Source organism: Chionomys nivalis, chromosome 22 (genome assembly GCF_950005125.1).
Source record: "Chionomys nivalis chromosome 22, mChiNiv1.1, whole genome shotgun sequence".
Lineage (NCBI taxonomy): Eukaryota > Metazoa > Chordata > Mammalia > Rodentia > Cricetidae > Chionomys > Chionomys nivalis.
Window position 1 is genome coordinate 52,594,510 of NC_080107.1, and position 25,624 is coordinate 52,620,133.

The 25,624-nt window shown below is 40.1% G+C and overlaps 1 protein-coding gene across 2 annotated transcripts in view; it reads left to right on the top strand.

The window, feature by feature from the left end:
- The window catches only part of Scai (suppressor of cancer cell invasion), a 155,128-nt gene extending 129,596 nt beyond the window's left edge, over positions 1–25,532 (top strand). For both annotated transcript variants that reach the window (XM_057754695.1, XM_057754696.1), the window contains 4 exons: positions 7,375–7,447; positions 10,955–11,128; positions 11,321–11,421; positions 15,900–25,532. In XM_057754695.1, coding sequence (XP_057610678.1) covers positions 7,375–7,447; positions 10,955–11,128; positions 11,321–11,421; positions 15,900–16,046 — 495 coding nt within the window. In that variant the 3' untranslated portion in view covers positions 16,047–25,532. The remainder of the gene's footprint in view (positions 1–7,374; positions 7,448–10,954; positions 11,129–11,320; positions 11,422–15,899) is intronic.
- Positions 25,533–25,624: the final 92 nt, after the last annotated feature.

Here is a 25,624-nt window from a genome sequence, read left to right on the forward strand (position 1 = left end):
TGGTTGTATCACACATCTAGAAGTCCCACCAACTTAGGACCCTGTTGTAGTATCACCTGGGTAGTAGATACTTAGGCTGTGAGAAATGGTCCTATTGGGAAGACATATGAGGGTTGATTTTACTTCGTTGTTTCTGTGAAGGGATCACCCTGCAGCATTCTTCTCTAATGCAAGCAGATATGGGTCTCTTACCATCTCTGTCCTTTTCTAGGTGTGTGGCTTTTGAAAACTAAATTCAAGTTGCTAGCTTGCCTTAGGCCAGCCATGGTCTGGCATTAGCTTGTTTCTCCAGGCTCTTCTAGTGGTTTTCTCACATCTCTGACCATCTTTGGAGCATCCCTGGGTTCCATCCCGTTGCTCTTGAGCTGACTCCCTTAGCGCGCATGCTTAGTTTCATGACTTAACTACTGTACCCCACTGGCTCCTCACAAGTGTATTACCTTCAGGCAAAAACTCTTTCTAGAACTCCACTTTTAATCTACCTACTTTGTGTATCCAGTTGGAAATTCTTCAAATAATTGCAAACTAACAGAAACCGCCATACCAAAGACAATTCTAGACCACTTCTGCTTCCTGACTCCCTGTCTCAGTGCCTGTTTTGCTTTTATAGTTATCCCAGCTGAAAGTTGTGGCTTCATGCTTGATGTTATTTTCCTTCTGTTCTATATCACATTCATTTCATGAAACCTTCCAAGATCTAATTAAATGTCCCAAATCTCATGAACTCCGCTGCCATTCCCCTGGTTCATGCCACTGTTCTCCCGCCCCCAAGGTGCTGCAGTAGTTTTCCAGCTGGACCTACTTGTTCTTCCTTCTTTATCCCCCACCCCCCGCATGTGTGCCTATGTGTCGGGATAAACATTCTCTACGCAAACTCTCACATAGCTTCTTATATCCCTCAGAATACAAAACCCCTGCAGACACACAGGCGCTTTGACCTTTCAGTGACACTCTTCCTTCCTGGTCCTTGTCTTAGGGTTTCTAGGGCTGCAGTGAAACACCAAGACCCAAAAGGAGGCTGGGGAGGAAAGGGTTTATTTGGCTTGTACTTCTGGATCATAGTCCATGACTGAAGGAAGTCGGGCAGGAGCTCAAGCAAGGCGGGAACTTGGGGTAAGAGCTGATGCAGAGCCGTGGAGAGGAGTGCTGCTCACTGGCTTGGCTTGCTCATTCTGCTTTCTTACAGAACCCAGTACCTCCTATTTAGGGATGGCCCCATCCACTATGGGCTGAACTCTCCCCTACTGATCACTAACCCGGAAAATGTTCCACACTGACTCTCATGGAGGCATTTCCTCAACTGAGGGTCCTTCCTCTCTGATGACACAACTCTCAAATACAGTCCTTGACATCCCAGGCACTCTTCCGCTCTGGCCCTTTACGTTCCGCCCTTTTTGTCTTAAAGACCCTTTCAGAGGTTCCTCATATTTGTTAAGTGTTTGAACAAATGAAACCTCTTAGTCAGTTCCTCCTTAATTACCTTGTTTCAGATCACAGGCCCTTTCACCTTGTAACTTTATTCTTCATAGTTAACATTTGTATCATAACAGCGGGTGCTATGTATTCTTCTAAATGTTTGCTGTACTTAAGCACATTTAATTCTCACAGATAACTTGTCCCTTTTTTAGTACTGAGTTTGAATACAGGGCCTCACATACACTAGGTAAGCATTCTGCCTACCGTCATCCCCAGCTCTCTTTTTTTTTTATTTAAGATAGTGGTGTTTCACTAAGTTGCTTATAGCCAGACCAGCCTTGAACTTATAATCTTCCTACTCTAGCCTCCCAAGTAACAATAGTAATTATAGGATCATACTTTCAGGCTTACCATTGCCATTTTTATTATCGTCGTTTGACTAATAAGAAAACTAAGGCACAGGAAGTTGAAGCACTTTTTAATATTTTATTTTTATTTTATATGTGTGGATATTTTGTCTATACGCATGTCTATATACCACCTGCATATAATGCCTGTGGAGGCCAGAAGAGGGTGCCAAATCCCCTGGAACTAGAGTTACAGATGGTTCTTAGCACTGTGTAGGTGCTGGGAAATGAACTCAGGTCTTCTGCAAGGGGAGTCAGTACTCTTAACTGCTGAGCCATCTCTCCATACCCAGTTAAGCAGTTTTACCCAAGGTCACACACCAAACTAAGTAGTAGCAAAGCTAGATTTAAACACTCTGTAATTGTTTGAATTCCATGCTCTGTACCCAGACTCCTTGTTACCTTTGAGGGTTTTATGTAATTTATTCATTTTGTTTACTGGGGGCCTGCCTATATCTGTATCCCTGTCCAAATGTCATCTTCAGGGAGACAGGGTTTTTCTGTTTTGTTTGCTATCCTATCTTTAGCATATGAGACATAGTCTGTTCCATCGTCTATTATTGAAAATAGACCTTTTAAAAGGATACTATGTCTATTGTTGTAAATTAGTACTGGAGTTTTTATTCTGTTTTGTTTTGAGACAGTCTTGCTATGCAGCTCAGTTTGGTCTTGAACTTGAGGTCCTGCAGTCTCAGCCTCCTAGGTTATAGGCATGAATCACCAGGCCTTGCAGTTTGATAGTTTTTAACTTATAGGTTTTTAAAGGTGTGTGTGTGTACCACATATGTATTGTTGTACACAGAGGCCCTAAGAGGGTATTGGATTCCCTAGGCCTGGAGTTACAGACAGTTGTCAGATACCTGACATATCAGTGCCAGGAACCAAACTTGGGTCCTCTGGAAGAGTAGAGTGTGCTCCTAACTGCTGAGCCATATCTCCAATACCCCCTCAGTTTTTAATTACAAACACACTCACGCACACATATGCATATATGTTGAGGATTGTCTTATCTTGCCAAGGCAGGGTAGGATAGTTCTAAAAAAGTTCCTTACCTTTGATAATGCTATGTCAGTTATGTTAGGCCTTAGCCAAAGTTGGTCGACTCAACATTGCAAATGAGACTTTGCGTGATTGCCCAGGTGCACATTTTGGAAGTTTCTCATTTGTACTTCCTGGTTGCTTAAGTAATATTACTTTCCTTCTCAGATCTTTGATGGAGTTGAAGATTAGATAATTGTAGTTACTCTTTACATTACTTAGGCTCCTTGAAATAGAATGTTTAGTGAAACTTTTGTTATATGTTTCTTGCTTAATATTGTTTGTTATTTGTAATTTTATATTTATTATTTGTTCCTATTGTATATAGTTGTATTTGGTTTGGTTCTGTCTTATTTAGACAAAAGGGGGAGATGTAGGGGAAGCCCAGCCAATCACCTTGTTTGTAGGGCGGGATCCCTTTAGGCTAATATTTACTTATAAATCTTGGGGGTGTCCTCCCCGCCGCTCTTGGTTCCGGCGCTTGGTTCCTGCTCCTGCAGTGACTAGGCTCCTTTCCTGACGGTTGGTACTTTGTGAGTTTTAACCCCAAAATAAATGCCCCTTTAAATAGTAACTGTGTGGGATTGTTTTGCGCATCAGAGTGGGTTGTGTGTGTATGGAGGTCAGAGTACAACTTCGAGTCACTTCATTTTTTCTACCACTTGGTTTCTAGGGATCAAACCGGTTGCCAAAAATGGATGCAAGCTAAACCATATTGCCTGCTACATCTTGTTATTTTAGATAGAGGCTCTCACTAGGACCTAGGATTTGCCTATCATTCTAGGTTAGCTGGCCAATGAGCCCCAAGTCCATCTGTCTTTGTCTTCCCAATGATGGTATTATAAACACACGTTACCACTTTTTCCTTTCATGTGTTCACTAGGCATTAAACTCAGATCCTCGTGCTTATGTGGCCAATATTTTACCAAGTCCTTAAATTTAAATATAATCTGATATGGCAGGCATGGTCACCTGTGCCTATAGTCTCAAATATTCAAGAGGTTGAGATGGAAGTTTCTCTTGATCCTCAGAATCATCAGAAACATCACGAGACCCTGTATCCTAGTAAATAAATAATATATACAACCTGCTATTGTCTTTTAGGAGCCTATGGCAACCCCCAAGTGCACAAAATTTCAAGGAGGACTTATTTATTTCAGAATAAAATTATGTGAAGACTTAGTACAGTAAGATGAAGATAGCAAAATCAACAAATGATAAGGAATGTAAGGAAGTCTGGGGAAAACCAGGTCTAAACTTCCAGGTGCTGGCCCAGTAGTCACACAAAATGCTCTTCTTTCCCCAACAACAAATTCTTTCCATGTGGATTAAGTACTTTCTTTTAGGGATGCTTATTACAGAGCTAGGGGTGCAGATCAGTTGGTAGAGTATTTGCTAGAATTCACGAAGCTCTGGTTTCTGTCCTCAGCATTTGGGACATGGAAACCAGAGGATCACAAGTGACCTGGATTACATGAAACCTAGTCCCAAACTTTACAGACTGACTCCACGAGAGAACTGAAGTTAAGGCTTAGATTGGGAACTGATCACCAAGGCATCCTCTGCCAGGCTTCCAGAGGGAGTGCTGGGGTCCCCCAAAGTGTCTCATTTGCTCCATCTAGGCAGAGCAAACCTAATCATGTGAGTCTTCCCTCACATACCTTCCAGAAACCAGCCAAAGCTAACTTTATAAGCTGGCACTCAGACCTGCTGTAATAACTACATACTGCGTGTATGTCTATGAGATACATCCGAGGACAGGGTTTGACTAGCAAGCAGAATGAAGAGACCTTGAGGAAATGGATGATTCACTTTAGCACTATCCAGAGCAAGAGCAGCAGACTAGGACCCACGGGCATTTCCAAAATGTGAAATAACGCTGTGGGATAATTGCTTTCTTCGGTGCTGGGAATGGAGCCCAGACTTCATGCACAATAGCCAAGCGTGGGTTTTGTGGTGGTGGTGGTGGTGGTGGTGGTGGTGGTGGTGGTGGTATGGTTTGTTTGTTTATTTGTAGATGTGGTCTCATGGAGCGCAGGCTGACTCCATCTCCTGACCCTCCTACCTCATTTTCCAAGTGCTGGAATTGAGGGTATTTCCACATTTCATGGCTTATATTAATCTTAGCAATCATAATAGTTAGGAAGGGCTTCCAAGCCACAAAAATAACTTGCTATATTTTTGCTCAACATTTTAGTTGCTTGTTTTTTCATTTAGATTTTTGATTGATTTGTTACTCACATATATAGCATGAAATATGGAGACAGCGTGTTTTTTTCTAAATGTGGGGGAAAAGAGCACTGTCATATATACAGAAGTTCTATGAGTTTGTAGGTCACTGCTTACCACATACAAAAGTCCTGTGTGTTTATAGGTCACCGTGTTACAAAAAAGAAGTCCTGTGTCTTAGCAGGTCACCGTGTTCCACACACAGAAGTCCTCTGTGTTTGCAGGTCACCGTGTTCCACACACAGAAGTCCTGTGTGTTTGCAGGTCACCGTGTTCCACACACAGAAGTCCTGTGTGTTTGCAGGTCACCGTGCTCCACACACAGAAGTCCTGTGTGTTTGCAGGTCACCGTGTTCCACACACAGAAGTCCTCTGTGTTTGCAGGTCACCGTGTTCCACACACAGAAGTCCTCTGTGTTTGCAGGTCACCGTGTTCCACACACAGAAGTCCTGTGTGTTTGCAGGTCGCCGTGTTCCACACACAGAAGTCCTGTGTGTTTGCAGGTCGCCGTGCTCCACACACAGAAGTCCTGTGTGTTTGCAGGTCGCCGTGCTCCACACACAGAAGTCCTCTGTGTTTGCAGGTCACCGTGCTCCACACACAGAAGTCCTCTGTGTTTGCAGGTCACCGTGTTCCACACACAGAAGTCCTGTGTGTTAGCAGGTCACCGTGTTCCACACACAGAAGTCCTGTGTGTTTGCAGGTCGCCATGTTCCACACACAGAAGTCCTGTGTGTTTGCAGGTCACCGTGTTCCACACACAGAAGTCCTCTGTGTTTGCAGGTCACCGTGTTCCACACACAGAAGTCCTGTGTGTTAGCAGGTCGCCGTGCTCCACACACAGAAGTCCTGTGTGTTTGCAGGTCGCCGTGCTCCACACACAGAAGTCCTGTGTGTTTGCAGGTCGCCGTGCTCCACACACAGAAGTCCTGTGTGTTTGCAGGTCGCCGTGCTCCACACACAGAAGTCCTGTGTGTTTGCAGGTCGCCGTGCCCCACACACAGAAGTCTTTTCTGAACTTCCCATACTGTCCTGTTTGTTTTTGGGCTACTCCTGTGCCAGTGCCACACATTTCAGTTACTGAAATTTTTAAGTATATTTTAATATCTGATGGGTCTTTTCTTTTGCTTTCCTGACTAATTTTGCCATGTGAACTTCAACAGTATATTTTTCTATGGAGGAGGGGCACCAGTAGCTCTTTTTATTGAGATTGGTTCAAATTTTAATATATTATTAGCCCAACATTTTAGGATGGGTTCATCTGTAAAAGCATAATGTGTCTTTCCATTTATTTGTCTTTTTTTTTTTTTTTTTTTTTTTTTTTGGTTTTTCGAGACAGGGTTTCTCTGTGGTTTTGGAGCCTGTCCTGGAACTAGCTCTGTAGACCAGGCTGGTCTCGAACTCACAGAGATCCACCTGCCTCTGCCTCCCGAGTGCTGGGATTAAAGGCGTGCACCACCATCGCCTGGCAATTTGTCTTTATTTTTAATCTTTAGAATTTCTAACTTTCTGGCTTATTCCATTTACTCCTAGGAAATATATCTGTTTGTTGCTTTACCAAATAATTTATGTTATTAAAATTGTATCTATTATAATAGATCTGCCTTTAGAGAAATGGTATCCTAAATTATTCAGAGTGCTCCACTTGCAGTCTGAGTGCTCCACAGAGTGCTCTCTCTTTTTTTTTTAAGATTTATTTATTTATTTATTATGTGTACAGCATTCCTTCCATATGTGCCCGCAACAGATGGCTGTGAGCCACCATGTGGTTGCTGGGAATCGAACTCAGGACCTCTGGAAGAACAGTCAGTACTCTCAACCACTGAGCCATCTCTCCAGCCCCCAGAGTGCTCTCTATAAGGAGCACGTTGGCATCATCCTGTGTGAGTTGTGGCCATGAGACTCAGGAAGGGACTTTATCCACTCCCAGAGCCTTTGAGTCTGGAAGCTAGATCTGGAAAATCCACCCTGATGTATCCAGCGGGACCACCGTTTCTAGAGACCCAGATGACCTGTACCTGCAGAGCTACAATTATTTATCTGGTATTACTTTAACAGTCAGTAGTCCACATAGTGAACCTCACTGTTTTGGTGGCAATCCCCTAGCAAACTGGTATGCATGGTAATGAAAATGAGCTGCATATCTGCAGCTGCTGCCGTCTCCACGTCTGCTTGTAAGTTAATGAGCCCAGTCTATATACTAGTTATGTACGTTGGAAGATTACTAGGTAACTACAATTTGTCAAATCTTTAATAAAAGTCTTAAATTATTATATATTGCAGAATTTCACAAACTTGTTCGGACAGCCACTTGTCTGCTTGCTTTCTCCCACGGCATATCCAAAAGCTCTGCAAGGTATGTTCTTGGTGCCTGTTACACCATCGGGTCTTAATGAAGAAGACTGTATTTGTTTTGATCTCCCATCATAATTAGACATGGATATGTTGTTTTATAAGTTTCAGTCTGAAGTATATCTGGAATCCTTGCTGACAAGGCTTCCCTAATGTGCTGTGATTAGCCCGTGAGATAATTCATCTCTGAGAAAGAAGTGGTTTAATCCCTTGCTATAGAGAACTTCTGGTTTTTAGATTAAAAAATTGGTTTTGATCTTCATATCTTTGTACATGATTTTCCGACACCTTTGGTTATTGTACCTTGGGCATCTTTGAAGACTGTAAAATTGTTGGTCTAGGAAGTTTCTCAGCCTGTGTCTATGAGTTAGGATACCTGAACTGGCACAACTTAAGGCTTCTTTCTTTCTTTTCTTGTTTTTTGTTTTTGTTTTGTTTTTCTTTCCATTTTTATCCTGTACTTTTAAAATAATCTCTTCAGAATTCACCACAAGGACAGGTTTGTTTGGGCCATTTCTCCAGTGACTACCAAGGGAAAACTAGTATTTTGACCTGGATAGGCTACACATAAACTCTAACTCTAACTCCCAGTCATTTCCTAGGTCAATGCTAAGGGAAACTTCACCCTGTCTTAGCAGTACTTGTCACTGTCTCACTATCTCCCTGACTGTGGAGAGTGCTGATGTCTCTCTGTGGGAGATGGCATTGCACTGCTACATCCCAGCCCGAAGTCCTGGCTGCTGACATAGTTTCACACAGGAAGTGATGCTCAGCACTTGAATGCCTGAGAGAAGCTGGAGACTTACACCGTTGTTTTAAGGTAAGTTCTGTTGTTTAACAGGGAAAATCTTTTAGCAATTCTAAGTTCACATAGCCAAAGCCAAATCCTAAGGGATAGAACTTACCTTCAAACAACGGTAAAATTCTCCTGCTTTGAGGATTTTGCATCCTGTTTCTTATTGTTTCTGGAGGAATGTAACCTCTCCCCACTACTAGAGAGTGCTGTCATCATCCTGTTCTAATGTAGTTTTATTTAAAACTACATGGTCAAGTGGGTTAATACCAAAATTCAGTTAGCAGCTTCATTGCACAGACTTAAGGGTGCCAGCTGAACTTGAGTCCCAGCCTAGCCACTTATTAGCTCTGTTTCTTTAGAATGCTATTCCGCCTTGTTGTGCCTCAGTTATTACTATTTCCATCTGTCATAGTAATAGTACTTAACTGTGTTGCATAGTGCTAGGTACCTACAGAGTACTCAGTTTGTGGTGTTAATATATATGTAGTTAGGATTCATGTCCTCAATGTCTTGTTGCCCAACATCCTATCTTTACACTATAAAGCTTAGACTGTAGATACTTTTAAGTAAAATTTAGCCACTAGACAGATTGATTACTTTATTATTCAATTTAGGATTTATTCAGTGGCATTGTTGCTGCTGACCTCTACAAAAGGGCTTGGCACTCTGGCCACAAAGTAATATATGTATTTGATAAGGTTCCTACTTCTGTGTGTCTGTAGTTCTGTCATTAATCAAAACATACTTTATTCATTCAGTACAGTTTATAAGAGTTATTCAAGGCTGGAGAGATGGTCAGAAGTTAAGAGCACTGGCTGCTCTTCCAGAGGTCCTGAGTTCCATTCCTAGCAACAACATGGTGGCTCACGACCATCTATAATGAGATCTTGTGTCCTCTACTGGCCTGTAGACATACATGCAGGCAGGTACAATATACATAATAAATATAAATAACTAAATCTAAAAAAAAAATTACTCATCAACCTTGTGCTAGGCACTGAGGAACAGCATTGCATCTGATACTCCAGTTGTGGTTCCCACAGAGCCAGTATCTAGTAGAAGAAGATAGAGCTGACCTACAGAGGAAGCACAGGAGTACAAACAGGAACTGCTACTGGGGGGGGGGGTGCTGAAGGGGATGGGGAGTGACTGAGCAGGCAGTGTTCCAGCAGAACACTCATAGCCTCGGGCTATAGAGCTTGTAAAACAAACATTTAGAAAAATTTAAATAGTATCTCTGTTGGAGGGAATTGTATTACTGAATGATAAGAATCCTTTAAAGATGATCTGATTTGAATTGGAGAGATTTGAATGAACAGTGCTGAACAGAGGAGGTGGGAGAGATGAACCCGCAGACTGCATTAGAGGACGCTGAGGGAAGTAGCCAGATGATGGCTCAGCAGTCACATTCAGTCCTCTAGAGCCCTCTGTCGCTGCAGGACTTGCTGATAGACTAGCAGACAGAAAGCAAGAAGACAGGAGTCTGTGGGTCAGGCATTGGTAGAAATTCTGAGTCTTGATGGGAACCTGCATTAGAAAACTGTGGGGAAGCATACGTTAGATTCACGGTCTTTCTGAGAATGGACTTGAATCTGTCCCAGTGCTGTTCCGTAGAAACGCAGGATGAGTTACATATCCAGTGGGGATTAACATTATGCCTTTTTGTACTAAGTCTTTGAAGTCTGGGCTACATTCATAGATGCTTTGGAGCAGCCCAGTCTTTGTGTATAGTAGATCACAGGAAAGCACAGAACTAGTCTTAGTCTTTGAAAATGAGGCATCCATGAGCATGAGTAGCAGCTTACATCCTAGGAGTTGGTGTGATCAGCAGTGTGCCAAAGGAAAAGGAGTGTTGACATTGAAGAGCCAGGCAGATTCTAAGTATGATGCTACAAACCTATAATCCCATACTTAGGATCAGGAATTCAGGGTTGTCCTTAGGTACTTCATGAGTTCGTGACCAGCCTAGACTCCATAAGACCCTGGGTTGCATAGAAAGAGCAACCAATCAGAAAATCGGCAGATTAGGGACTCATCAATGTTTACATCGTCGTGGATGCTTCATGAAACAACACTTGCCATATTTGGATGAAATTGGTTAGTTGGTGTTAAGATAATAAGAAATGTGTTTAAGCCAGCCCGTGTGGTGCACGCCTTTGATCCCAGCACTTGGGCAGAGGCAGGTAGATCTTCTGTGAGTTCAAGGCCAGTTTGGTCTACAGAGCTAGTTCCAGGACAGGCTCCAGAGCTATAGAGAAACACTGTCTCAAAAAAAAAAAAAAAAAAAAAACCGGAAGGAAGGTAGGTATCTACTTCTCATTTTATAATTGAAGGAGCCTCTGTGTTTTTGTTTTACTCAAAAAGCAGTATGCTGCCGGGCAGTGGTGGCACACGCCTTTAATCCCAGCACTCAGGAGGCAGAGGCAGACAAATCTTTGTGAGTTTGAGGCCAACCTGGTCTACAAGAGCTAGTTCCAGGAGAGCCTTCAAAGCTTCAGGAAAACCCTGTCTCGAAAAACCAAAAAAAAAAAAAAAGAAGAAGAAGCAATATGCCTAAGATATATTTCATAGTTTCGTGAAGAATTTACATTGTCAAACTGTGCTTTACTGATCCAGCTTTAATTTTATACATTATCAGTGTATTAAGATATTCCTCTTGTGTCTGCTAACCCTTTGTAAACCTCTTGTCTGTATGTAACATGTTTGTAATTACAGATCAGTCTCAGCGAGGTAGCCTCTTCACTCTCTTTTTGAACAATCCTCTAATGGCCTTCCTATTTGTGTCTGGATTGTCAAGCATGCGTAGAGGCCTGTGGGAAAAGTGTCAAGAATATCTTCGAAAAATCAACCGTGATATTGCCCAGCTACTGACCCATTCACGTTCAATAGGTACCCTGCTAATCTACCTGCACACTTAACAAAGCTTACTGTAGTGGTTTAAATGGTTTCCTACTATAAACTGTTTGGGTTTTTAAAAGTATTGTCCTAGGTAGGAAAGTCATGAAGGCTTTCCTTAACTTAGTTCACTATTGGAGTGGTGTTTTCATGTTGCCTGCATTCACTGTCCCCTTTTCCCTGCAGATCAGGCCTTTCTCCAGTTTTTTGGAGATGAGTTTCTTCGATTGCTTCTCACAAGGTTTGTCTTCTGTTCAGCCACCATGAGGATGCACAAGGCCTTTCGGGTAGGCAGTGAACCACTAAAGATCAAGTTTACCATTTTGATTCATTATTGTTAGTCATGTATTCTATTTTACTTACACTAAACAAAGTTTAAATAGATTCAGAATAATATTCAGAAGAAAACGTGTACGGCATTATAATGAGCGTATCATGGGCATGGCGGTGCATGCTAAGAATCCCAGTATTTGGTAGGCTCAGGCAAATCCTGTCTCTAGAAGCTAAAAGAAACAGAAGAAGGTTAACATTTTCGTTAGCTGCCTGTATTTTTAGCACTTGAGAAGTAGAGTCAAAGTTCAAGGTCACCATTGGCTACCTCATGGGTTTGTGGCCAGCCTGGGATATATGAGACACTTGTCTTCTTTTTCTTTTCTCTTTTTTTTTTTTTTTTTAACTTTCTTTACTTGGGAAGACTGCTGTGGGTTCTACCAAGTCTCTCCTCAAATGCAGCTGATAGCCAAGTATTGTGATCATTCACCTTTTGTTAAAACCTTGTTGCTAGGCAGTGGTGTTACACACCTTTAATTCCAGTGAGGAACAGAAGCAGGCAGATCATGGAGTTTGAGGCCAGCTGGGTCTACAGAGCAAGTTCCAGAACAGCCAGAACTACGCAGAGAAAACCTGTCTCAAAAAAATCAAAAAAAAAAAAAAAGTATATAAATGGATTTACAATGGTTTATTTTCATCAGTAGTGTTCTGAGAGCTGGAGATGTATCTCAATGGTAGGATGCCCACTTAGCGTGCACAAGTCCTGAGGTCACTCAGCAGCACCACTGGGAAAATGATTTAAATACATGCATGTATATGCATATGTATGTATGTGTATGTATGGCTTATTGCTGCAATTGAGCCATGTTGATTATGATGTTTATTCTTTGGTATTGGCTGTGTCTCATTTACTTACACATTCTACCAATAATGAACATTTGGATTGCCTCCAGGTGTTTATTATTTATATAAATGATGAGATGGTAGTTTGTGCACACCTTTAATCCCAGCACCCAAGAGGCAGAGGCAGGTGAATCTCTGAGTTCAAGGCCAGCCTGGCCTAGGAGCAAGTTCCAGGACAACCAAGGTCACACAGAGAAACTCTGTCTCAAAGAAATAAAGAGAGAGAGAGAGAGAGAGAGAGAGAGAGAGAGAGAGAGAGAGAGAGAGAGAGAGAGAGAGAGAGAGAGAGAGAGGAAAGAAAGGAAAAATCTAACAAAAAAAACCAATAAGACTAAAGAAATAACAAAACACACAGAGTGTGTTTTATGTTGGCCAGCTACTCTTGGGCGTGGGGCCTGCCCTGGAGTGTGATTGGTAAACCCAATGACACTACAGTGTAGAAAACTGATTTTTCTGTCTCCAGTGCTATCAATTGCAAATCCTTCTTGGTTGGTGTTGGGAATCTGTCTGGTTTGTACCTGTGCTGGTCTTCTGCATGCTGTCAGTCTCTGTGTTCAGATGTGTGCCGCCCTGACTGTTTCCTTGTGGTCACATCACCGGCTCTTCTAATCATTTCACCTCTTCTTTTGCACACACCCTGAGCCTGGGGGTGGGGTTTGATGAAGACATCCTATTTAGAGCTGAGTGCTCCACAGCCCCGTTCTCTGCACATTGTCCAAGTTGTAGGTCTTCATGTTGCATCATCTACCAAAAGAAGTTTCTCTGATGAGGGCGGGTGATGCACTGGACTGAGTCTTCACAAACCTGGTACTCACGGTTTTTGTTTTGAATGTTATCCATTGCATTTTTTACTTTAGTATGCAACATTAAGGGTTCTATGATATATACATGTGTATGTACATATACTTTTTTAATTTTTAAAATGATTTTGTAACTTTTAGTTTCAGAATATTCTGCCACATACTTTGATTTTATTTCCAGTTTGGTTTTGTATAATTGATACAGTCTCACTATGTAGTCGGGGCTGGCCTTGAACTTCTATCCTCCTGCCTCAGCCTCCTGACTGCCAGGATTATAGATATGCCCCACTATGCATGCTTACAGTAAAACACACAAAGTTGAAATCGACCTTTACTATGTGGTTAATACATTGTGTTATTGTAAATGCCACCTCTACTGAGCCATACAACACCTTTCCGGTGAGTCTGATCTACGTGTATGATAGTTTTTAAACTACCTTATGAACATGATAGATTGGATAGAATCTTGTGTTAAGCTGTTACTAAGATTGGCACTTTTTTTCTTTTATCACTAGCTTGTTTCTTTTTCATTATTTTTAGGGTTTTTTGGTGTTGTTTTGTTTATATGTATTAGTGTTTTGTTGCATTTGTATATGTGTACCACATGCATGCCTGGTGCCCACAGAAGCAAGAAGATATCACCAGATCCCCTGGAACTGGAGTTTTGGATGGTTTTGAGCCACCATGTGGGTATTCAGAACCAAGCCCAGGTCCTCGGCAAGAGCAACAAGTGGAGCACTGTTAGTTCTTTTACTTCTGAGTAGTGATCCATTGTTCCACTGTCAGTGATCACCTGCGCAGTTGCAAGTCATTAGCTAATGAAAGAAACCCTTCAATATAAGTAGAAGAGCTCGTGAGAGTCTTCGCACACAGATTTGGATTTTTTTTTTTTTTTTTTGTAATTTCACCACATATAGAAAAGACTTTATCTTAATAAAAAGTGTCTTGTGGGGTTTTTTGTTTTAGATTTATTTGTTTGTTTGTTTATTATACAGTGTTCTGCCTGCACAACAGAAGAGGGCACTAGATCTCATTACATGTGATTGCTGGGAATTGAACTCAGGACCTCTGGAAGAATAGTCAGTGCTCTTAACCACTGAGCCATCTCACCAGCCCCCATAAAAGTGTCTTGTTTTATGATGGCTCACCACTAGGCAGCGTTTGGTCAGCAACTTAACTTTTTGTCTTGTGTGGCAGCACAGTATGTTTTCATATTTGATCGCTGCAAAGATAATCATTAGGAAACTCAGACATCACTGCCTCTGTTCCTATTTCTTTGTCCTCTCCACTGATACGATCTAGTGTCTTTCTTTCATGACTGTTTGACTTCCAGTGTGAGTTCACCTTTGTAGAATGTCTTCCACTTCAGGACCACTTGCCCCTTCCCACTTTTTGAGTTTGATTGGCAGAAAGTTGTATGCTACATTTCTAGAAACTGTTGTAGGGGGGCGTTTGTTGCCCAGCTGCCCAGCAGCTCAGACACAGAATAATGACACAAAAACTGTATTAATTAAGTCACTGCTTGGCCCATTAGCTCTAGCTTCTTATTGGCTAACTCTTACATCTTAATTTAACCCATCTCCATTAATCTGTGAATCACCATGTGACTGTGGTTTACATGGCTTCTCTCCAACTCTGCCCTTCTTTCTCCCAGCATTCAGTTTAGTTTTCCCCGCCTAACTCTGTTCTACCTCATCAGAGACTCAAGACAGTTTCTTTATTAACCAGTGATATTCACAATTCACAGCATACAGAGGGGAATCCCACATCAAGAAACTGCCAAACCTTTTCTCAAAGCAGGTTATTAACACTCCCATGATAAAGTATGAAAGTTGCTTGTATACCTAGATGCACTGGGTGCCATCAGACCTACATTCTAACCAGGTGATTCCAATCTCCATTTTACTCACAAGCAATGGTGCTAAATATCTTTACATCTGCTTGCCAGCTGACTTGAGTTTGCTACTTGTTTTTGTGGCTGTTGTTTGTTTTATAAACTTCTTTTTCCTTTTTTATTTTTTTTAAACTTTATGTGAATTGGTGTGAAGATATCAGATCCCCTGGAACTGGGGCTACAGAACAGTTATGAACAGCGATGTGGGTGCTGGGACTTGAACCCAGGTCCTCCGGAAGAACAGGCAGTGTCCTTAACCTCTGAGCCATCTCTCTAGCCCTGTTTGTTTGTTTTTTAACAGTAACAAAGGTTTGAAATGTTCAGGGGATCAGGTTCTCTTTTTTTCTTCAGGTTCCTAAGAAATCTTATCTGTTCTAAGCTTACAAAGGTTTTCTCTGTTTTCTTCTAGGAGTTTTTATTTTAGATTTTGTCTTTCACTCATTTTGATTTCTACTGCAGCAATTTTTATTCATGAAATGAGTGGTTTGTTGTTTTTTTAAAAAAAAAAATTTCTATGTATGGATCCCTCGGGATTTGTATGGATTTTTGATGGTATAGAGTATTGGTCCTGTCATTCATAGAGGTTAACAAATAATTGTGAAATAATTCAGTGTGCAGATATATTGGGCTCACCCATATGAAGCTGTGAGAGGTTATAATTGTCCCTTGTTAGTAATTCAGCCCAGAAACCACATGTGATCATGCTCTCAGGAGGCCGACTTGAAACATCGTCATGTGTTAGAGGTATAGCAAAATCCTGTCTAAAAGTTAACAAATCAAAGTTCCAAACCACCAAAAACACATATATTAGTAATAACATTGAACTACTCCTTAATACTGTCAAGCTGGGTAGTTTCCTCCCATAAGACTTTGACACATGACTTTCCTTATTTGCCAGGAAACTCGGAATTACCCAGAATCCTATCCGCAACTACCAAGGGATGAGACTGTGGAGAGCCCTCACCTTCAGAAGCATATTTTAGAATTGGCCTCCATTCTGGATGTTCGCAGCGTCTTCTTTGAGAACCCCATGGACGACTATTAAAACCCTCTTGTTTATCCTCTTTCATCTTCCACAGGTTTAAACGGTGCAGTTTTTATGTGATGACAGAGACCCTTATTCGGTTTTTATTTGTGAACTTAGGAACCACCATTTTAAAAACAAACTGAAAAAAGTTCAAACTTTTAGGGTAACTTTTAAAATATAATGTTTCAAGTCTTTTAAAGTCTCAATCTTGAAATTTTTATTTTTGATTTTGACATTATATACTTACCTCCAACATCTAATCCTACATTCATATAGGTACTATTGCCTCCCTAAGAAGAATAAATTGTTTATTTTTTTTACATAATGAGGACAATCCAGAAGTTATACTTGGACATTTAAATGTCTGGATTTGAGAAATATCTAACTGTCCATAGTGGTGAAACTGGCCACATGGACTACTGAAAGTCAAGAGCCAGCCCTTCTGTAGAGTTTCTTCTCAGTCCATACTGATAGGTAGGAAAATGATGGACAAAGGGATTTCTTGAAATTGATGAATTTCATCAATGTTGTCAGATTTTTAGAATCTGTTTAGGGCTGATTTACATCTGGAAATTAAATCTTCAATTGGAACTTTGAGGTTGACAGACCTTACTTAGAATGTGAATACTATTATCATGAGATTTGTTTGTGTATTTTATTTTCTTTATGGTCGTGAATGCTGGAAATACAAAGGAAAATACTTTTAAATATCTCAACCAAAAATCAAGTTGTTGGTTTCATAATCTTGCACTGTGTCCAGTAGGATTTCTACATAGACTTCATTGACAATACTTGGCTTCAAATAGTGTCTTGATTTACTCATTGGTATAGTCATGCACAGTTTCTAGTTCCTTTTCATATTCGAGTTTCCAAGGCATCTATGTCAGAGATGCTATTAGTGTGAGTTGAGGATAACCGGGCGTTAGGAAAGCAAATCATGAGTTCATTTTAATTTTGCTTTGACAATTTGGAAATAAGATATTAAAACTTTGCGTTTTCTTAATTTTATATTAATATGCAAGTTTTTATTATTATTTTAAATAGGACTCAGTATGTAAAGGTTTTTATGTGTTCTTCCCCTCCATCTCCTTCATAATCTCAAAGGTACTAGCTGTGAAGATTCCTTCCATCTTGACTTCTTTGGGTTGTATGGCATTTAAGCTCAGAAATGCAAGAATCACAAGACCTTCTCCCTATTTTCTGTGTAGGTTCATGGTCTCATCCTGGCAGTTCCTGGAGAAATGAGGTAGCTCTTTTCAGCACATCTTTCCTGTGTCCCTGAGGAAATGGTTATGAGGTGTTTTAACCTGGTTCCCTCCTCTCCCCTAGAGCATCATTTGAGTGTAGATTGTAACTGTTTCAGCTCCAGCACGCTGAGTACATGAACTCCGGGTTATGGTTAGGTTGAGAGCTTGGGATAGTTCATTTCTTTTTAAAATTGTTGCTTTGTTCTTTCATTCAGTATTTTTAGAAGCTTAGAAAAAGTTACTCTCTGGATAGAGCCTTTCCAGGTGTTGGTTTTTCTTTTTAAAAAGTTTACTTGTTTGCGGGGGTGGCACACACCATTAACTCCAGTACTTGGGAGGTAGAGGCAGGCGGATCTCTGTGAGTTCAAGGCCAGCCTGGTCTACAGAGAAAGTTCCAGGACAGCCAAGACTACAATACAGAGAAACCCTGTCTCAAATAAACCATAATATATCATGGTTTTCCTCTCCTAACTCTTCTCCTGGACTATAGCAATAGATGGTCATTAGCTGCCTGGCCTCTGGTCCAGTTTCCTTAAGTGCTGTGCTTACAGCACACACTTTACTGTTCCCTGTCCTGTGTTTAATCCTTTTCTGCTAAACATAAGGACCACTAGATTCAAAACCAAGAAGTCTGAGTTCTGATCCTGGCTTATTTAGTAACTAGCATGATGCCCTTTGACAAATAGCTTCATGTGTCTGCTTCTTAGCGCTCTTCTGTATAGAATACAGTCACTAACCCAAGGTCCTATTCTTGTCTGTGACTTTGCAGTTTGGAACCTTGTTTCCAAATATGTTGATTTCCTCCCCATTCCAGAAAAGTTGATTTGTGTGTTTTGGGCACTATAACATCCTTTTTGTATCGTGTTTAATAAGATTTAAAAAAAAAAAAAAAGTTATAGGTCCTACTTAGCTGCTTTAAGACTTGCTTAGAGAGACTGTCCTGGAAAAATCAGACCTTCCATGATCAGAAATATGTGTGTCTTAGAGATCACAGTGTAAATATAGATTATAATAGCAAGGGCCCTTAAACTAACAGTAATGCAGTTCCTAACTGGTGGCTAAAGATCTAAGTAGACCAGAACTAAGGCTGTAGTGGCAGTGTTTAGCAAATACTGAGAAATTCTGAGCTTGGTCTCCATAACTAGGGAGGAGTTTGTAAAAAAATTTACAAAGAAAAATACTAGAAACAATTTTGAACTGGATGTGGTGATGTGTGTCTATAATCCCAGTACACGGGAGGCTAAAGCAGGAGGGTTACAAGGTCAGGGCTAACCTAGAGTATAGCAGAAGTCCATCTCAAGAATAATTGAATCTCTTGAGAGCAAATCTGCAGTAGGAAACTTAAAGCTTTTTTTAATCTGTGCTTTAAAAAAAAAAAACAACATGTATTGTACAGCTGCTGTGCACCACACTTTCTTTATGGCACCTGGAATGCAAGCAGAGAAGACTTAAAGATCTTTGCCTTGAAGACAAAGATTGTGGTGTAGTAGTAGAGCCTTGCCTAGAGTGCACAACGCCCTGGCTTCCATTCCCAGCACTTAGAGGCAGAGCATCAGGAGTTCAAGGCCACCCTAGCCATACAGAGTGCACTCTAGACCAGCCTGGGCTACATCAGACCCCATCGCAAAAACAGATTTGCGTACATAAGCCCTATTTAATCTTAATCTTAGAACTTATGAAAACTTATGGAACTAAAAACAGCAAAGCTGAAGAAGCAACTTTTTTTAGTCAAATTGCACAAATCTCGCTATAGATTCTAGTAAAGTTTCCTCTGTCTCTCTCTCTCTCTCTCTCTCTCTCTCTCTCTCTCTCTCTCTCTCTCTCTTTGAGGCAAGGTTTCTCTAGCTTTGGTGCCTGTCCTGGCACTCGCTTTGTAGACCAGGCTGGCCTCCAACTCACAGAGATCCACCTGCCTCTGTCTCCCGAGTGCTGGGATTAAAGGCGTGCGTCACTACCGCTCAGCCTATATTGCCAATCTCTTAAAAATCACTGCAAACACCAAGCGGTGGTGGCACACACCTTTAATCCAGCACTCAGGAAGCAAAGGAAGGCAGATTTTGAGATCCGAGGACATCCTGGTCTACAGAGCAAGTCCCAGGACAGCCAGGACTACACAGAGAACCTGTCTTGAAACACAAACAAAAAAAGAATCCCTGTAAACCAACTAGAAAGCATCAAAGAGATGGGTGCGAGAGACCAGTTGCACACAAAGCAAAGTGAAGCACAATAGGACTTCCTTTGTCTCCATATATGTCTTACACAGGGCAGTCTCCGTCCTGTTTTATAGAAGAGAAAGCTGAGGTGTCAGAAGCTGCTCGTTATCCAGTGATAGAGCTACGAGAACACGATCTCATCTCAGCCCCCTCTCCCCTAGCTCAGGCTTCTTTCTGTCATGAACAAGAAGGAAAATATTAGAGCTATATTAATATAAAAATTAAGATTTCTCACTGTATTGGCTGTTGAAAACCATCAGGATGAGGCTCAATCATCCTTACCTGGCATCTGCCAGGCCCTGTGTATAATTCCCGGTACAGTGGCTATTCATGCCGGTGAATCATTCACCTCAACACATTTTTATCAATTATAAAATCAGATGTTTCTTTCTTTGATTTCAGTAAGGGTGTATCTTTGTATGTAAATATTTCCTTCCTAGGAAGTGGTGCTCTCGGGACCTTTCAAAGCACAGAATTGATTGTGCCCTTTATATTTTTTAACAAAGTTGAAATGTTTCACAGTTTTGGAATTGGGGTGTAATTTGATCTTGAGGTTTTCCTGACTTGGGGTTTGGGTGTGGAATTTGATTTTTTTTTCTCCTCTGACATGCAGTAGAATTCCCTTATCTGGGTAATGGTACTGAATCTCATTAATGTCCAGGGAGAAGTCCAAGTCAGACTCCTGAGGCAGTTACAGACCCTTCTCTAGCGCTCTTCAAGTCCAGTCTGTCTGTGTCTGAGCAAAGGCTTCAAGATAGTTGAAAAGTCTCACTTATCCATGGAGATGTGTAATCACCCCAATAACCAGAGAATGTTCTGGACTAGAGACACATTAAGGTGCCAGTGTCTGGAAACTTGGCTCCTCCAGAATCATCTTTCCACCCTGTGTGAGTATAAGACTATGAATCTGAATGCCTTGAGTTTCCTGGTAATTTAGGAATGATTTCTATTCTCTTGTTTATTTTTGGAGAATTCAAAGAGTATTTAGGATTAGGGATCTTTTTTGAACTTATTTATTTGAAATCCTTATTTTTAATGGCATGTGTATATTTTTGTGATGCTAAATGCAATCTCTATAAACTTTTTGTATATATGTGTATATATCTGTAAATATCTTGGTATGCAGTTATATACAGTGTGTGTATATTATATACCCATACCCATTGTGGGCTGAATTTATTTTAGTTCTGTGAGGACATCAGAGTGGCATTGTTCATGCTACTATAATTAGGTTGTGGCTGGATCTCATTCACAAGCCTCAATTTTAAGGGGCTTGTGTTGGGATAAGATGGGCTCCTTTGGAGTTGAAATTAGAATATGAAGATGTTAAGAAAAGACTGCCTATTCTCAGCTTTAAATTCATTTGCCAACTTCAATTTAAATTGATAAATTCACTAGAAACCTGAAAACCTAAGTTTGTGAACTGAGACACCAGCAGGATCTTAATCTTTATTAGTCCTTTATTTTTTTTAAGCCCATATTTGAGTGTTACTACTGAGTAGAAGATTGTTTATATTAGGACTTTAGGAGCTGTTAGAAATAGGAAATGACTTTTAAGCCATTCAATATCTGATGCTAATTTTTAATTTTTGAATTTTTTCCCATCAATATACTCATTCTATATGTGTCTCTGAGGCAGAAGGGGCATTCACTAAGGAAGGCCAAACCTCGGTAGGCTGGACAGAGAGGAGCTGGGTTGTTGATTTGTGTGTGTCTGTAGCAGTGTCTGCTTAAATAGACTTTTCTTTCTTTTTTTTTTTTTTTTTTTTGTATTGTATATCAAAGGTGAGTCTGTTCATCTGAAAAAAAAATGCTTCCAGCAAATTCAGTGCCTCCACTTTCATTGCTGAGATCTCTGGAAATACTTTTGCTTTATATTTTTATTTGTATTTGGTTTGGTTTGAGGCAGGGTTTCTCTCTGTAGCCCTGGCTGACCTCTAACTCAGAGAGCTGCCTGCCTCTGCCCACCACCTTGTTTGCTCTACATTTTGACCATACATTCACACTAGAAGTAGATCTCTTAATATGAAGTGCCTGAGAGGCTCTCAGTTAAGCACGGTGTGTGACAAAGGTGAATCTGTAATCCCAGTTCTAGGGAGAAGGAGATGTAATTGAGTTCAAGGCCAGCTTCTGCTGCATAGGAAGTTGAGGAACAATGTGGGCTCCAGGAGACCCTGTCTCAAATATCCTAACAGAAAGACTTGGGATAATGGTGTTGAGGACAGTAAAATTATAGAAAACATGTACAGTGCCAGATTGTGAATGTTGGGGATCAGGCAGAGTGTCTTTAGTTCACACGTGTTTGCATGAATGAATATAAAGGATATTTAAACACACCTGTACATTCACTGAGAAGAGTAATTTCTGCATTGTAAACTAACTGCAAGACAGCTTTCTACTCCATTCTTCAAATAAACAAATCTCTCTTATTATTATTACATTAAAAAATTAATTCAAGTCAATTCTACCACTTCTAAAATAAAGCAGCTAGTTAGTCATAATACTTTTCAATTATACTCTTGGTTATCTTTTTCTTAAAATATATTAAGATGCATTAATGTGTTATTTCTGAGAAATCCTTAAAAAAAAAAATGCCAGCACTCGGGAGGCAGAGGCAGGCAGATTTCTGGGAGTTCGAGACCAGCCTGGTCTACAAGCTAGTTCCAGGACAGGCTCCAAAACCACAGAGAAACCCTGTCTCGAAAAACCAAAGAAAAAAAAAAGTTCACAGGCTCTCATGTTGGTTAAGCGTCCAAACCTTTTAGCAGGTGGCAGATCATGTGTCGTTTAAACTTCATGAAACTGGGGGCTGGTGAGATGGCTCAGCAGTTAAGAGCACCTTTTTGTTTTTTGTTGTTTGTTTTTGTTTTGCTTTTTTGAGGCAGACTCTCTATGTAGTACTGGCTGTCCTAGAGCTTACTATATAGACTAAGCTGGCCTTGAACTCACAGAGTTCCTCCAGCCTCACCCTCCTGAGTGCTGAGATTAAAGTCATGCACCACACCATGCCTGGCTAAGAGGCTTCTTACAGGACCTAACTGTCATTCTTAGTACCCACATGGCTGCTCAGTCTTTAGTTCTAGGACATCTGACAGCCTCTTCTGGCCTCTGTGATGCATAGACATACATGCAGGCAAAACACGCATACACTTAAATATATATATATTTTGTAAGCATAGAAAGTAAGGTTGATGTTGTGCCTGTTTTGTCCCAAACAGTTACAAAGCTGATAACTTTGCAGTTGAATAAAATACAAATTGTTGAGAAAACCAACCCTTTTCCCCACATTCTCTTGAATGCATGTGAGCTGATATTGTATACAGAGTCAACTCTGAGTCTTTCCTGAGTACTGGGACCACTTAATTTAATGAAAATAAAAAGGCGATTTATCATCCTTAGACTAAACCTTCCAAACATAAATCTCTGTTAGTCCCATTTTCCCTGAGTTCTCTGAACACAGAAGTTAATTTTCAACATGCTTTGTATTTAGTGGAGAATAATTTATCTGTGAATAGGATAAACGCCTGCCTACAGGAAAGTAGTGATATAGGAGAATATGTGATTAGGTAAGCATCAATGTATTTTTTTTTATTTATTTATTATGTATACAGTGTTCTGCCTGCATGTGTGCCTGCAGGCCAGAAGAGGGCACCAGATCTTATTACAGATGGTTGTGAGCCACCATATGGTTGCTGGGAATTAAACTCTGGACCTCTGGAAGAACAGCCAGTACTCATAACCTCTGAGCCATCTCTCCAGCCAAAGCATAGATGTATTAAGTATAACTAATTTGATACTATAGAAGAAGTATTTTCTTTGGAATTCTGTAACTATGTTTTCATAGGTGAAAATCAGTATAGAATTACTTTTTTTTTCTGTTAAATTTTTTGAGACAGGGTTTCTCTGTGTGACGGTCCGGAACTCGCTTTGTAGACAAGGCTGGCCTCAAACTCAGAGATCTGCTGCCTCTGCCTTCTCCTAAGTGCTGGGATTAAAGGCTTGCGCCACCAGTGCCCAGCTATAGTTACATTTTTATTAAGCACTGTTAATTATTCAGAACTGTAATACCATTTCATAATTTTAAAATGTTCCCTTTTTGATTGTTTGTTTTGGTTTTTCAACACAGGGTTTCTCTGTAGCTTTTGGAGGCTAGTTCCAGGACAACCAGGGCTACACAGAGAAACCCTCTCAAAACTCCCCACCCCAAAAAAATAATAAACATTATAAAATATTAAATGATGTTACTCCTGTCCCAGTAAACATTTCCGAACCACAGAGAAATGCCACTGTCTGTTTTCAATATTTTAACTTCCATCCTCTTTTGCATGCCGTTAATTGATTTTTTTTCCTAAGTTAAAAGTATGCAGTGGTATATTTAAAATCTTCAGAGAAAAAAATTAAAGTGTCATACCATAATAAGTTTTGTTACTATTTCCTGGAGAATTGTTTTTTTAAAATAATTCTCAATTCTCATTAAATTACATTGTGTGGTTTAGTACAGTAATTCAGAACTTGATTTTTGTGGCTTTTTGTAGTTACCTAGAAACGTTCTTTTCATCACATAATCACTAGTTTTTCAGACTTTTCTTTTTCATTTTTCAAAAATAAGCTTTATTTTTTTTCAGCTGGAGTACTGTATATTATGGAATTCTTACAATAGAGGCAGAAAGGTCTACATACCAAGAAATGCAGATAAGTGTCCTAGCACGTTCTTAGTAGAGATGACAAGGGAAGGAATTTCCCCAGAGAAGTTACGCTCGTTTTGTGGTACCAATATAAGTAGTAGTTGCATTTGTCACTGAATCACATGAAGTACCTAGAAATCGTTTATTTTACTTTGCTGTGAAGATTAGTAGAATGTCACAGAACTTTGATATTTTCTGAGCAGTTTCCATTTAAGACTATCAGTTAGCTTTTTTCAAAGTATCACTAAAGTTAATTTAATCAAGCAAGAATTTTTTTTAAGTTGTTTGATCTTCTTTACCCTAAAAATAATGGTGACTCTATTGTCTACATTATGTTAGTCAGAAATGCACTTGTTGAAATCATAGCAGAAACTATACTTGACTTTATAGTAATATGAAACACTATTTTAAAAATGTGCTTGTCTGTAACTGAAATGTTATAGAATTGTAACACTGTAGGGATTATAGAGTTCTATTCATTAGCTCTCAAGAGGTGAAGCACAGCAATTTTCATGTAATAATCCTTATCCGAGTGCTCTCCGTCACGCACATAACAGAGCGAACCGCTTGTCTATCTAGTTGTTCACAGATCCCTACATCCTTGAGACGGTCTTGCTCATTTGTATTAAAATTGGGGTATTGTGACTTAATACTTTAGAATAAACCTGTCAATCAGCTAACTCTGTTATACAGTAAATTGTTCGGATTCACAAAGTTTATGTGTTAATGGTAGATTTTGAAGACTATTACCATAATATTAAGGGACAATTATATTGTCAGTATCATTTGACTTGAACATTTGTGTTGCTGTAAAAGTCTTGTCTGTTGGTGTTTCTAAATTGCTTAAAGTATACATTCTCTTAGGTTTTCTCTTTTGTTTTGTTTCTTTCCAGCAGTTATTCCCTGCTTTTGTCTGTTACAATTAAGATTTTTAGAGACCTTACATATTGACAAGTTCTTAAACATTTTCTTGAGTTGATCGCTTGACCCTTGTGTAATTTGTCATGCAGGATGCGAGCCTTTCACTTCTATACTACATGAATTTCAGAGTAAACACTGTGATTCTGCAGAGCAGATTCTGTAGGCGTTGCAATGTGCTTTCCTGTTACACAGTGCCTATCACTGAGGGCACTTAAATACTAGAAGATGGGAAATAAAATGTTGTTTTGATGTTTGCTAAATAACAAAATTAAAGAATATTTGGGTTTTGTGGTCAGTGTAATAAAGAACCTTGCATTGATAAATATTCCCTAGGAATGTGTATACATTCATCAAGTGTGAACTCTTGTAAATGAATTTTGTATCTTGAATCGCGTATATATTAAGTGTATCATCAATACAAAAAATAAACATTATTTGCTTAAAGTTTTGTGTGTTTCTTTGGTATTGTTGACAGTTATTGCCATGTTTGGAGTTATACCTCAGGCGCTTTTAGCTGTTTTCTGAGTTAG